Genomic DNA, 14,948 nt, shown 5'->3' with positions numbered 1-14,948 from the left:
AGGAACCTCTTAATTCTATTTGTAGAGCAGTGAACCATCCTACAGCATCAAAAACAGCACCCCACCCTCGGAGTTACGTTAGCTTGCTCACGCACAGGCTGGAAGATATACTTTCGCGTGGCAGTGTAAGAGGCGAGGACAGGCTGCTTGATGGGGGGTGGGTAGGGGTGGGAAAGTAGGGGGCGCTCTTCCGCTCTCGCAGGGCCCTCCAGTCAGAGGCGCTGGCAGCTTGGGGCCGCCATGGTAACCCTGTGGTTGAAGAGAGAGGCAGCTCGCTGCAGACCCAGCATTGGAGTGATTTTGTATGTCAGTAACGGTGTGTCCAAGAAACGAAAAGGTTGGCAGACATTGTCCTAAGGACGAAAAGTAAGATGTTTAGAGGGGACCAGAAGAGGGAGGTCATGGCCGTCCAGCAAGACGCATGCAGTCGCAGTGCCTTGAGTCAGTGTGGTACCAGCCTGTGGTTTCAAGCCAGGCCACCAATACCACACCGCTTGTGCAGTTGGTGTGGGCGCCCCAGGGGCACTGGTATAGCATGAAGGAGGAACACACCAGTTAATATAACACACCAGAGGGAAAGGATGAACGTACTTGAGAAATCGGAGGCCCTGGATTAGTAAGTTTGGAGGTTTTGGGTGGCCCCCCCATGATGAAGGGTGTCACTGTGATAACCTGCTCTAAGCCTGTTTCCCAAGGAGCTAAGAGACCACAGCAGCGGGGCCCCACCTGCCAGTCCCAGGGCCAAGTGACCACATGGATCCCAGTAGGGAGTTCTGTGGCAGAGGCAAAAGCAAGTTGTTGTGAGTGCCCCTCTGTGGTTGCAGTTTCTCTTCTTGATTAGCCCTTGTCTGTAGACCTGCTGTCATATCAGTGTTTGTGTCAGCGTCTGATATGCACTGGGTTGAGTTTGCCTCTCCTGTTCATTTACTTGCCATATTGCAGTTGCCAGGCATCTCCAGTGGGCTAGGGTCCTGTTTTCTGTACTCAATTATTTCAGCGGGCCATTCGTTTGTTTCACTAGCCCTGCAGCCGTGGGGTTGTATGGCAGGTAAAAATGCCAATGTATGTCCTTCTGATCAGTCCATGTCTGTGCCTGGTGAGCAGCAAAATGTGTACCTTGGTCACTGTCAATGTCTGTGGGAACACTGTACACAGCACAGAGGTGTCCCAGGCCTCTCATGGTGGTCTTCTGAGTGGCCCTCTGTTGGGGTATATCTGTAGCAGTCCTGTAGACGTGTCCACACAAGTGAGAGCATACTGGCAGCCCTGAGAAAGAGGTAAGAGCCTGATCTAGTCCATCTGCCAGTGTTGAGTGGGCTGGTTGTCTCTGGCAATTTGGCCTCTGTTCTTGGGAATGGCTCAGGGTCTCTCCAAGGAACAAGAAGGGCACACCGACAGACCTGCACCACACCAGCATAGCACAGGGGGAGGCCCCAGGCCCTGGCAAAAGCCCAGAAGGTCCTTTGTCCTTTGTGCCCAGTCTTCTTGTGTAGCCACTCTGCCGCTCTTTCAGTTGGCACTTCTTCCAGGAGATGGGTCTGAGCTAACTCCTCTGTTGGCTTCCTGGTAGCATTGTCGCCTGATGTGCAGACACACTGCACACTGTTATCGTCATTCCCCGGACCTGCTGCCGGATACCATCCTAGAGTTCTGTCCCCCACAACAGGTGACCATTAATGGTCCACTTTTGTTGTGCCCATTGTGCCATCCGCAGGGGGAGCCCCTTTCCACAGTTGAGGCCAGAAGTCGAGGGGCACTTCTTTATTGCTGTGCCTCTGCCAGAGACCTCATCTGAACCCCTCTGGGTAACTGGAAACATCCAGTTCACATGGTTATCATCGTGTTAAAACACCCAAGGACTGGATTTGTTTCACTGTTATTTGGGTTTGGGTGAAGGCCTCCTGCTGGATGGTCCCCCAGTCCCAGATCATACCCTTTGGCACCAACTTTTAAAGAGGCCAGTTATCTGTATCCAGTTGCTATGACAGTAGCAGGAACCACTTTTGTCTTCTCCAACCAGATAACGCCCAAGTGTTTGACAGACAACCCAGACCCTTGCACTTTGTTGTCGTTCACCACCCATCCTCGTCGGCATAGGTGGGCGTTGAGCGAGCTGGGGGCTTCTTGAAGGTCTGGAAAAGACTCAGAGGTTAATATGACATCATCTGTGTAATGAAACAAGGCAACCTTGGGGGCTTTTGTCCATTGACGGTGTTGTAGAAGCATTGTCGCAGGGTGGGGCGGGAAGTGATGGAAGTCATTTTGCTCATTTCTATCCCCAACAGCAAAATGCTTTTTGCTCTTGTAGACCAAGACGTTATTTCCACGTGTGGTGTTTGGTCCCCCAATACCTGAGCCACCTGCGCGGCGCTGCGGGTATGGGTCAAGGTCCTTTGGCCCTCCCCCTAGCTGAGGGGGCTAGGGTGTTCCCAGGCTGTCACTGGGGGCGCTGTTAAAGCCACCAGACAGCATTTGGTTGTTTCTCACTTTTTCCCAAGGGGTGCTTGCTGCTCCCCGGGCTGCAGTCCGTCGCTGTGCAGCCTGCTCTCTGCGGCTCACTCAGCCTCAGTTGGGCCACGCTGGAGTGGAGGGAGGGGCGTGGAGTCGAGGCGGCCTGCTGTTTGTGCTGGTGCGGGTGGCTAGACCAGGCATTCACCATGTTCTCCCTGCCCCCGCGGGCACTTTCTGCCCTGGCTGGACACACTCCTGGCCTGTCCTCACTCCTCTGCACGTACTGGAGCCAGTGGCTATTCTTGTGACTGCCTTACTTTTGATATTGAAACTTATTTATTTTAATCTCAGCCAACTTGACCATACACAAAACTCCTCCAGGTTTTACTTTCGCAAACCTTTTGTTACTTATTTTTTACATTTAGAATTTGTCCTATGTCTTTTTTTTTTCCTTCCTAGTACTTTAGGACAAATTTATCTTTTTTAACAAAACAAGGAAAAATAGCTCTTCTTTATATCTTCTTTATTGAAAACATACATTTTACTTTCCTTGTATAGAGATTGTAATAGATATGTGTTTTCTCATAGAAAATTCCTCAGCATGTACAAAACATGTTTATCAATAAACCCAAGCATTTTTTAGTTTCTTTGAGATAAGAAACCAAAGGCAGACAAATCTGTGTTTAGTAATCAGCTTTTAATATGTTATCTTGTTTGGAAGATGACCTAGATACTCAATGAATTTTTATGGTTTAACTTAATTTAGCAAAACTCTAAAGTTTCAAGTTACCAAAAAGATTTTGGAAGCTGTTTTTCAAGCGTTTATACCATAAAACGTAGTTATTGTACCTGAAAACTCTTACCCATTTTTATTTAAATCATTTGTTCCCAAGAATTATGTTTAGATTACTCACAGAAACTTCCAGTAACATTAAAGCACTTAGCCATCATCTTGGGTTAGTTTAAGTACATACACCATAACACATAATTACCGTTAACAAGTTCCCTAAATTTTTATCCTTTCCGCATCTATTTAGTTTGCTTGTTCTGCAGTCCCACAGCTCTGCGGCAGTAGAGCGCCTCCTGGGGGAATGCACCTGCTGAACAGGCGGAGGCAGGTGGTAGGACCCGCCCCTGCCGGTCGGGGCTGCTCAGACCTCTGTCCTCTCCTCAGACTCCCACAGGCGTGTGGACAGAGCCTTGGTGGTTTGACCTGAACCAGCGTGCTTCCCTTTCTAATTTTAATTTCTCTTGTAGCTGCCTCACCTTCACCTTAGTTTCCATTTTGGCTTCTGTTGCTAAGTGAACACCAGTAAGAAGGGGCCATCCCACTGCAGCAGCTACCACCCGGGCTTCTGATTTCTTTCTCTCGTCATTTATCCTGCCCAGAACTTCCCTGCCTTCATTGCAAGCCTCCTGCAGTGGAGAGGGGCTACTCCACAGCTGTAGCAATGGCCTGGGCTTCTCTCATGCCCAGGACTTGCCCCTAGGCCCTTTGGCGTTTCCGGGCCACCCCGTACTCACACAGTGGGCCCCATCCATCAAGGGTGGTGGTGACTGGCCCCCACAGGGAGGACACTAGCCAACCCGGGATTACCCTGCCGATTTCCCCTTCCCATCTTAGTCTTGGCGATGAGGCGATTTTTTTCTGGCTTCTGGCTGGCTCACCAAATGTTCTACCACACACCCATCTGGGTGAGCAGTGCGGGATCGGTTGCTGAGACTCCAGAGAAAAGACCCGGAGACAGCGAACGAGACGTGTGGCTTTATTGGGAGTTACTTACAGGGAAGGTGCAGTGGTGGCTGGCTGGACAGCGGTGTGCACCCACTACTGCCCCCTGAGAGAAGCTGGCTTAAGTGGGCAGAGGAACAAAGGCTGTGTGCTTGCCAAGGGGGATCATCCCTGAATGACCTGCATTCCGAGGACCAGAGCCCCCCTGGAGGGCCTCCATGTTCCCTCAGACCGTGAGGGTCTTGGTGCTAACTCTCCCACGAGAAAGCAGCTGGGTTGGCCAAGCCCAGGACTGTTATCATCGTGAGTGTTGGCGCACAGCCCAGACAGGAGCCTCAAGGACACATGGTTTTTAAAGGGGCACACCAGCTAATGCCCCTCATGGTGTAAAAGGGACAAACCCCTGAGCCAGTTGGAGAAGCACTGGGCCAGGTTACGGCTTGCGGGAGACTTAGCTCTGACACTGTGATTTTAGAGACTCTTGGGGTATTTTTCTTAGAAAGTAAAACCTACTAAGTTATCGTCTGCTTTGTGTGCTAGGATATTCAGAATTTACTTGTAGGAATTGTCCAAATTCTTTTCTAGAGATCAACACACAACAAGTGAAGTCACAGAAGGGCCCTCTGCTTCTGGCAGAGTCCCTGAAGCCCAAGAGCCCCCTGTGGGCCCCTCCACAGCCCTCGGCACGCCCCTAGACCGCACTGTGGTCTGGGCTGTTTCTTAGTGTGGTTGTGTTCGTCAGAGTGTTGGGAAGAAGTTAAAGCAAGGCTGGTACTTCACTTGTGAAAGGTTAAACTCCTATTCAACATCTTGTTTTGATATTTGGGTTTTTACTATAGGAGTATCCAACCCTTACGACCTTCTTTGAAGGAGAAATAATCAGCAAAAAACACCCTTTCTTAACTCGAAAGTGGGATGCGGATGAAGACGTTGATCGGAAACACTGGGTGAGTAAAGTCTTTCATCTGCTCTGGGCCCCGCAGGGGCTGCTGGGAGCTGAGGAACTTAGCTCGCAGGATCTTAATCACTATCCCCTTCCTTTCTAACCATTTGTCCATCTCCTGTGCACTGTCCCCTTCTAATCACCTGTGCCTAGGGAGACCCTGGGAAACATATAGTAATGGCCTCTCACTTTAGGGTTGGTGAGAGGCCAGTCCCTGGGAAACCGCCCCTCCCGTCAGCTTGTCCCTGTGGGCACTGCCACAGGAGGCTTCTTCTCATCCGAGCTCCTGGTAGAGGAGACACACTCTTAACTTAAGTTCTCTAAGGGTGCCACTGAAAAGTCTAGCCACTCCCCTTTTAACTGTCAAGTGTGGAGCGTGTTCTCAATCACCACTAACGAACACGTCAGGACTACTGAGAGTTACTGTCCTCAAGTCTTTTCATCCGTTGTCATTCAAGTCTTGTGTCTCAAAAATCCATTTCTCAGCCTATCATAATAGCCTTTTGGCTTAGTTAACCAGGCTGATTGTGAATTTTTAACACCAAGGAAGTCCAATGTGCTCACCTTCTAAACCAACCGGAAATGATTGTGTTAGTAATGAAGATTGTGGAACTCCTCCTTCCTCCCACTCACACTCACACTGGCACGGGTCTATCCTGATTCTGACAGAGTAGTCCTTGGGGAGAATTCCTACTGCAGACTCTTGTCTGAGTTAATGTCGCTGTAGATTAGCTGCTTTGCTTTTTTTTTTTTCCCCTCTCCTGAGGAAGATTAGCCCTGAGCTAACATCTGTGCCAGTCTTCTTCCACTTTATCTGTGGGTTGCTGCCACAGCAGGGCCAACAAGTGGTGTAGGTCCATACCTGGGATCCAAACCCAGGAACCCAGGCTGCTGAAGCAGAATGTGCTGAACTTAACCACAATGCCATGGGGCTGGCCCCAGCTGCTTTGTTTATTAATGTTTTTTACTTGAGTTAGGAAAGGAGCATCTATCAAATACTGTTTCAATTGAATTTAAACTTGAGCTTTTTAAAGCATTTTTTGAAAGCTACATGTTTTGACTGTTATAGCAAATAGACATTAAGAGTTAGACAGTCATTTGTGTCTCTATAACATGAGAGAACGAACAAGATCCTAGTATCCAGTGGCCAGCCCCGTGGCCGAGTGGTTAACTTCACATGCTCTGCTTTGGCAGCCCAGGGTTTCATCGGTTTGGATCCTGGACGCAGACATAGCACCGCTCATCAAGCCATGCTGAGGCGGCGTCCCACATGCCACAACTGGAGGGACCCACAACTAAGAATGCACAACTATGTACCAAGGGGCTTTGGGGGAGGAAAAGGAAAAAAAATCTTAAAACAAAAAAAGATCCTAGTATCTAGACGGTTAGCACAGCCGAGTGGTGCATGATGGTGCCAGTGTCAGAAAACAGAGTTGGAGGGCTCCTTGGTGCCGTCTGGTCCCACCCTGCCTGATGCCATCTCTGCCTGCACGGCGCCACCTCCTGAGATGGCCCCTTCTTCTCCTGGTCAGCCCCAAAGAGAAAAATCTTCCTCGTAGTGAACCACAGCCTGTCTCCCATTCAACCCTGTTTTCCATTTCAGACTGGTCCTGCGAAAACCAAGGTCTTTGAGGCCCGGTGAAAACCCTGTTTTAGGTTAGCTTGGCTGCAAATTAAGTACTAGGAAAACACTCTTAATTTTCTCATTGACTTCCTTTAGAACCCTGAAAGACACCTGGGATTCCAGGCTTTGTTAGACTGGATTGAAATATTGGGAGTGAAAGAGGGGCTAGGAGGCCAGCCTTGGTGCTGGCACGCTGAGCGAAGTGGGAGGAGGGAGCTGGGCGCGCAGCTGTTCCTCACCCCGCACCTCTGGCTTCCTCTGCGGTTCTCCCTGCTTTCCACAACTTTCCCCACCTACTAGGATTCCCAGATCCCCACAGGGGACTCGGAGCTCTGTATTGTGCCTTAGTTTGTCAGGAATGTACAGTGTCTAATAAACTTGACTGATGGCATCATTTTCCATTGTAAACTGGAATCAGAGATGCTGTGTTTCACCCTCAAATTTTCCTGCATGGTATTTAAAGTTGGTATTAGAGTGGTACTATAAAGTCAAGATTCCATCTGTTTTATCTACTTAGAATAAAAATAGCTATGTGTCAAATTCTATGACTTAATATCTTTGTATCTTTTTATTTAAGATGTTTTCTTATAAAATTAATACATGCTTATTTAAAAATATTTGGAAAAACCAAAAAGCAAAAGGAAAAAAATTATCTTTAATGAAAACACCTGATGCTAACACAGGTGTTAACCTTTTCCTGAATCTCTTTTGGATATATATTATTTTTAGGGGGTACAAAAATGGGATCATAAAATATAGTTTTGTAACCTATTTCTGGTCTCCTTTTTTTTTTTTATCTTAACCATATATTACCCATTTCCAGTTTCTACTTAACTAGCTGGCCCCAAACCACTGTATTATGTCAGAGGACCCCACTTGACTAAACCCACTCTCCCCTGAGGCTCCACAGGCTGCTTCTGAGCCGTTCTGCGTGACTCTTTGCTACTGTTGATTTACTTACAGAGATCTTCTTGCTCATTTCTTGGCTTGTCTATTTGTAGTAGGGTGTTCTGAGTAAAAGCCCCATTTCTATCCTGCAGCCTTCTCCTTGGGCCTTAGGCAGGCGCAGCCCAGTGGGGCCTCCGCCGGAGTCCAGGTCTGAGTTCACTGGGGTGACCGAAGTTCTCTGTCTCCATCCTGGCCTTCACTGCTCTTGCCGGCGCCGCGTCCACCAGCTGTCGCGCCTTTGAAAAGGCGATTGACCTGAGCACGGAAGGGTGTCCTGACCCCAGCCTCTCCCTCTGTTGATCAATTCTTATACTTTATTTTTTTGCTTTCAGGGCAAGTTTCTGGCTTTTTATCAGTATGCAAAATCATTTAATTCAGATGATTTTGATTACGAAGAGCTGAAGAATGGGGATTATGTCTTCATGAGGTGGAAGGTAAGATCCTGCTCCGAGGTCGTCTTCTGACTGCGCCAGCTCCTGTAGTGTATGCCAGCGCCCCCACCCTGAATCCGCTTCCCGTGTCCAGTGCTTGTTACAGGTTATTTTCATGGCAGTCTTTACTTACTCATAAAAAGCAGACACAGCTCCAGGGCTCACGGGTTAACTGCTGGCATCCCGGACGGTTTCTCTTTGGTTAACCTGTTTGATGGTTTGCAGATGAATTCATGCCTGGGGGTTGCTCCCCCTCTACACTGTTGTTTGTGTCTTCTCCCTTTCCTTTCTCCCACCCAAGAAGCCCTTTGACCCTCCAGGTTGAACCATCCCAAGTGTTCTCTGGATTCAGGGCGGAGCCAAACTCTCTGAATTCAATCATCCTTTATCCCCTATTCTCAGCCAGGGGCTGAGACGCCATTTAAGTGACTGTTCCCTCCACCACGTCCTTGCCCTTGGGCTCAGTCTCAGCTCCTCTGGTTCCCGACAGCTCAGGAAATGAGGGAGCAGGAATGGAATTTGGGTTTTCCACTCCATCTGGATGGATTGGCTTCAGGCTGAGGAGTCATTTATGCCTCCTGCTTTGATAACAAGATGGTTATGTGTTACAGCCACAAGACAGCAAATCATGAAGCAAGTTTGTTAAATCACTCTGAACACACACCCACTTCCAAGCAGTAGTCCCCGGTCTGTGGGAAAAAGCTTGTTTATCTTGAAGTCTTGCCAGATTTCATACAGACGAATCGTTTAGGGTAGTCATTCCCAATCTTTACTTTGGTTAGCTAATAATTTTAGGGGGCGGGCATCATCACTCTTTAAGTAGACAGTTGCTAGGTGTGGAGAGTAAATGCTGAATCCTGGCCTCACGAGCTGACCATCTAGTGGAAGATATGCCAACTAAATAAACCTATTAAAGGAAGTATCTCGTAAGGTTCTCATTTTAGAAATTACAGCTTCACAGGTTGAGGAAGGGAAGGGAGAGCATCTTAAAATCAAAGAGCGATGGAGTGGTTTTGTCTCCTAAGAATTTCTCAGGTGACACCCCTTTGGGCTTTTAGTAGACCTAGGGCCCTGGGGCCTCTGACTTCATGTCCTCAGGAAGAGTAGGTATGAGGATGTGGCCTTTACAACTCTTGGCTGTAGCTGGAGATAACAAACTTGCCTCTCATAAGGTGCCCGATCAAGAATAGTACCGTTCTGGGGCCGGCCCTGTGGCTCAGTGGTTAAGTTCGTGCATTCCACTTCGGCGGCCCGGGGTGTCACTGGCTCAGATCCTGGGCGCAGACATGGCACCGCTCGTCGGGCCATGTTGAGGCAGCGTCCCACATGCCACAACTAGAAGGACCCACAACTAAAATATACAACTATGTACTGGGGGGGATTTGGGGAGAAAAAGCAGGAAAAAAAAAGATTGGCAGCAGTTGTCAGCTCAGGTGCCTGTCTTTTAAAAAAAAAAAAAAAAAGACTAGTACCATTCAGATTGCCGCTGTTGAGGTAGAGAGCATTTTGAGGGGTATTACGGGGGCTACTGATGATTGATCCACCCTCAGGATAATCCACAGGCCAACAGAAGTGGCCTACTGTTTTAGAGGTGATCAGGAACCTAGTGACAGTTTCAGGGGTGGAGCAGAAACTTGTTCTTCCTGGGCCATTCTCACTGTGGGCTCTGAAAGGTATGCAGGTGTTGATTCATCTGTGAGCTGTTTGGATCACAGTACTTTCAGATGCTGATCCTAGGAGCTCAAGACACAGTTTGCTGCGTTAGTATGTAGACTACTCGAGTGGCACATGAATGCTACTCACAAGTCGGGTTGAAACACAGAGGCTCACCATCTCCCAGCAAGTGCTGGCTGGACCATGTGGTAGTGGAACCTTAGAACCACCGGAAGCTTAACTAGGAGGCCCCAGAGGTGGTTGGGGCAGGCGTCTGTTACTGATCCCCTCCATCTGTGTGCAGGAGCAGTTCCTGGTCCCGGACCACACGATCAAAGACATCAGTGGTGCTTCCTTTGCCGGGTTCTACTACATCTGCTTCCAGAGGTCGGCAGCCTCCATAGAGGGCTACTATTACCACAGGAGCTCAGAATGGTATGGACCCCAAGGCCGCCGCCGAGGCTGGCTGGCCCGGCTCTCCCTCCCTCACCAAATCCAAAAGAAAATCTCCCCACCTGTCTCTGCGTAGATTTCCTGCTCTATTTGGAGAGCACTTCTTTAAATGATCTCGGTTCTTCCTGCTAGGGGCTCATCCCTAGCCACAGAGCAGAGTAAACAGGGTGAAAATGGAGTACCAGATAAGGGAACTCACTGCCACGTGCTTTCAAGCAGTGCTAGACTGTCAATGATGTTTATCTCAGTCTTGCTAGTTTTGTATTTATTTCTCCCAAATTTATTCAGTAACTAAAATGTAAGATCTGTGGCAGTGAATGTTGCTGTCAGCAGCCTTTTTAATTTTGGGGTCATATTCCTCAGACGCTGGTCCCACATGTACTTGATTTCAGTCTGCTGGCCTAGGGGCTCATGGGAGCTGACAGTTGTCCCCTTTGTCTCACCAGAGGTGGAGGACTGCGTGCCACCTCAGGTGCTAGCTGTTGTCACCTTCTGGCATTCTCCTGCCCCCTCGCTGCTTGTGTGATCACCTTGCTTTACCTGAAGCGCAAACCATATCATAAAACACCTGATTTCCTCTCTGAACGCAGAAACACTTGATTTTCTTTCAAATTTTCACACTTTGGTGACTTGTGAATGATGCTACTCTGGGCTGGCTCAAATTCCTTGTTCAGTGGCCGCAAAATGACACCCACAAGCAAATGCCCTGGGCCTCCATGTGGTCTCGGCTCCTTGAGAGCCACTTGTTAGGTTTCAGTAGCTGTTCTGTTCTCAGATGAGTTTTTAAACTTTTCATATCCTTTTTTAAATAACAACTTTATTGAGATATAATTCACATACCATACAGGTCACTGATTTAAAGTGTACAAGTCAGTGAGCTTTAGTCGATTCACAGAGTTTTGCAGCCATCCCCACAATCGATTGTAGAACATTTTCATCGCCCCAAAAAGGAACCCTGTCACCCCCACCTCCCCATGCCCTCTCAGCCCTAGGCATCCACAGGTCTACTTTCTCCCTGTGTGGATTTGCCTGTTCTGGATATTTTGTGTAAGGGGAGTCGTACACTATAGGCCTTTGTGTCTGGCTTCTGTCACATGGCATAGTGCTTTGCAGGTTATGCTGGGAGAATTAGGATCCGGCTGTGCTGGCCATGGGGCTCTGAGGCTCTCACAGCCTGACATTGCAGAAGGAGCTGTGATGCTGGACGGTGGGCAGACGAAGGGCGGGGTGGGCAGGGCTTCAGGAAGCTGCGTCCTGCTCCAGAGCTTGCGCAGCCTCTGCTCTAGAAGACGCCCTGTGATTGCTTCGTGAGGAGAGCAGAGGCCTGAAAGCAGCTCATCTGCTGTGTAGTTCAGGGAGAATAACCAAAGAAAGAGAAATAAACCCAAACTCAGTTCACCTGAGGCAGCCTGAGATGGATTTGCATTCCACTCTAAGAGTGTGGTGTGTCGGGAGCTCCGGCGGAGGCGGCGGGGCGGGGAGTTTTCTGACACCCTCGTTGGGTCCAGGCTGCTTAGGCGACTGCCTCCCGTCTGTCTCCCGCATTGCAGGTATCAGTCTCTCAACCTAACGCACGTTCCCGAGCACAGCGCACCCATCTATGAGTTCCGGTGACAGCGGTTCAGAAGCAGCCAAATAAAACTGAACTTGGCAAAAAAGAACTTTGCCAAGAAAATTGTGTACCTGCCGGAACGGAGGACGTCTGTTCCTGTTTCTCCATGAGCAGACTCGCATCAGAAGCATGAATGTCAACCCACAGAATCCCAGGAGCATGGCCGCCCAGCAGGGCGGGGGAAGGGGGCGGCCTCCGCTCTCCCTCCCTCTCTGTGGCAGTTCGGGCTTCATCTGTTTTTCAGCTACCTTAAATGCACTTTTCCGTCCTGCACAGCTAACTTGCATCACTGAAATGCCCCTTCCTTCCTCCAGCCGAGTAGAAGGTCAGAGCCTCGGTCACCCTCAGCCTTGGTGCTCAGTGGTCCCCACTCAGGCCCCAGGCCCCCTCGCTTCCCCAGCTGCTTAGTCTGGTAGCTCAAGAGAAGGCAGAGCTCCAGCACGTGTGTGCCCCGCAGAGCTCTGTGCAGGGATTGGCGGGCTGCAGCGGCACCTGCCAATGAGACGTGAGGCGGAGGCTAATTCCTTCACAGGGTCAGCTGGCGCTGCCCGGCCCTGTGATGTTCACGCCAAGCTAGTCAGCAGCTGGCAGGTTCCCTGGGCCTGCCGTCAGGGATCCTTAAATTTAAGGCTTCCAGATCCCTGGCAGGAACAGATTCCAGTCATGCTTACTCAGCACGTTTGCTCCAAACTTTTGAACTTGAGGGCAATACTAAACTTTAAAAAAAAAAAAAGAGTTTTTTTATTACAAAATTATTTTTATGGTTCCTTTAACAAGGACCCTATGGCAAATGCAGTTATTCAGAATTACATTTTATCGTTTTCACATTGAAAACAGCAAATGTTGACGTAGTAATTTTTATATCTATATCTATATGTAAATGTATATTTAATCAACCAGCAGTTTGAAACTCGTCATCCTGGTACAAAAGTTTTGCAGCATTGCGTAAATTATAGTGCTAAACGTGAGAACTGTTTTTGGGGCCAGTTTAGCATTTGTACCTCCTCCTTTTGCTACTCAAAACAGTAGTGCTTCACGGTGACCTTTTCCATCAGGCAGAAGGGGCCGCTCTCCTGAGATGGCGACTCGGAAATGTTGGGACGGGGAGCGGTGGGAACATGAACACGCTCAGATCACGCAAGGCTCACGTGCCAAAGTGTGTGTGTGTGGTTTTTTGTTTTGTTTTTGTTTTTTTAAAAATGTTTAAAAAGCTTAATAGGTTGGCATCAGTTGTAGCCCACAGATATGGGCAGGGTTTTCGGGGGGGGGCGGCGCGTGGCATTTTCTGGTGGTTTACAAGATTTACTCAGATACAAGAGGGAAAGCTTTAACAAGAAGACAGCGTTGTAACCCACAGGAGCAAAACAAGCTGAAGGTTGCCAATCCATGGGCTTGTAAGAAAACAAAACTCTGGTCTAGATGATGGTGGGGAAATCTTTTATTCTTAAAAAGTGACTTTCCTTTTCATGGCATGTACTGTGTGTTACTGAGATCGAGTGTTAGGGGACGGCTTAAAGGAGAAAGATTTAGGGAAGTAGTCAGTGGGCGTTGGGACAGCCAGGATGTGTAGTCAGGAGGCTTTGTGCAGAGGTGCAGCCTCTAGTCAGACCCTTCTAGTCAGGTCAAGGCCCTGGAACCCTAAGAAGTTGCCCTAGTGACTGCAGTGGGAATGATTCCATTCTGAGACGAGGCAGAAATGTTTTCTTGATTCTAAAACTCAAAGGCAACAGAATGGCTGGCTCTGGTCAAACCCAGCTGATCGCACAGTAATGAGATGACACTTGCCAGAGCTTCCCTTTAGCTGATGGGCGTCACCTAAGAGTAGAGGAGACAGTGGCACCGTGCCGGCTCTCTCTAGGCAGCACATGCCGTTTCATTTCACCTCAGTCCTCCTCTCACGCCTGCTCGTAAATATCCGCGTTTTGCAAATTCCCTGAAGGATGCGGGCCCCACTCAGAGCACTGAGGGGTGAAGTCACCCACAGGAGCTTGTCGGGTCCTCGTGTGGCTCTGAGAGGTCGGTTGGTCAGTCGAGTGGGCAGGGAAGGACATTTGCAAATGTTGCCGGTGTTCAGCTAGCCAGATGGGCCAGGTTCTCTTGTGGGATTTCCTCCTTCCTTTTTTAGCTAGGTAATGAAGTGCACCGGTTGTATGGGGGGAGATGAGGAAGTGGTACCTTTACTGGATCTTTTGGACACATCTTGTGATGAAGATGTTCGTGTAAAAATCTGCCCATTGAGGATAGGGAAGGGATCATTTCTGCACCTCTTAGTAACTCCCAAACGATCAACATCGACTCCATTGCTTTCTCTTAGTTCCCAAAGGAACTTTGGGGATCATCCCACCTGTGGTTATCCTTTCCTGAACCTTCTCAGGGGTTTACATGCCTCTGGTACTATGTGCAATATTTTTGGTCGACACTTGTACTCATCATTAAGAAATGAGTGCAGATTGCTGATCGTCTGCTGTCTTCCTCCAGCCCAAACAAACCTGCCATGAGGAGGGGCCCTAGGGATCCGGCTCTCCTTACTCCACTGCTCACAAAGCTTCCATGCTGCAGTCCCAGGCTCGTCTCTCTTCTGTGCTGGAATTTTCCCTTCCCACCCACCCATCCTTTTAAACTTTACAGCGTTTCAGCTGCAGTCCAAAAGTAACTAGGCAATGCCTCATCTGAAGTAGAGAGTCCGTCTGTGTGCTGGTTCTGTCGGTAACGTGGAAATCACAAACTCCAGGGGAGCAAAGGGGCTTCTCAATGTCTTTTGCTTTCAGAAACAGGGAATTTATATTCTCTATAAGGCCTTGAATTGATTTTTTTCCCTCATAAAATAGTCTGATAAGTTAATTTTTGAAAAGAAATGCCATTAAGTATGTTGCATTGTGGTTTAAAATTACTAACGAGTTCTGGGAAAGGAAAGTAATATTTGATTTTGAATCTTACCTGTTTTTAAAAATTAGATTTGAATGGGTGCAAAGTATGAATATATTGTTTCTTTAGGGAGGACATGTGGTAAGGGTTTGAGGGTTCGAGATGGGAGAAGTATTTTGCAGAGCTATCAATGTCCAAATAATTTTTAAAAAATAATAAAGGTATTTAAGCAGTGA

General features: G+C 48.5%; 1 protein-coding gene across 1 annotated transcript in view; it reads left to right on the top strand.

Moving 5' to 3' along the window:
* Positions 1 to 14,948, top strand: part of GID4 (GID complex subunit 4 homolog) — a 27,383-nt gene extending 12,435 nt beyond the window's left edge. Inside the window, exons 3-6 of the mRNA XM_008508171.2 lie at positions 5,023 to 5,130; positions 8,031 to 8,132; positions 10,087 to 10,217; positions 11,786 to 14,948. Coding sequence (XP_008506393.2) covers positions 5,023 to 5,130; positions 8,031 to 8,132; positions 10,087 to 10,217; positions 11,786 to 11,849 — 405 coding nt within the window. The 3' untranslated portion in view covers positions 11,850 to 14,948. The remainder of the gene's footprint in view (positions 1 to 5,022; positions 5,131 to 8,030; positions 8,133 to 10,086; positions 10,218 to 11,785) is intronic.

The sequence above is a fragment of the Equus przewalskii genome, chromosome 10 (genome assembly GCF_037783145.1).
Source record: "Equus przewalskii isolate Varuska chromosome 10, EquPr2, whole genome shotgun sequence".
In the NCBI taxonomy this organism is placed as follows: Eukaryota; Metazoa; Chordata; class Mammalia; order Perissodactyla; family Equidae; genus Equus; species Equus przewalskii.
The sequence above is the reverse complement of the archived record's forward strand: the minus strand, read 5'-3'. Positions and strand labels throughout refer to the sequence as shown.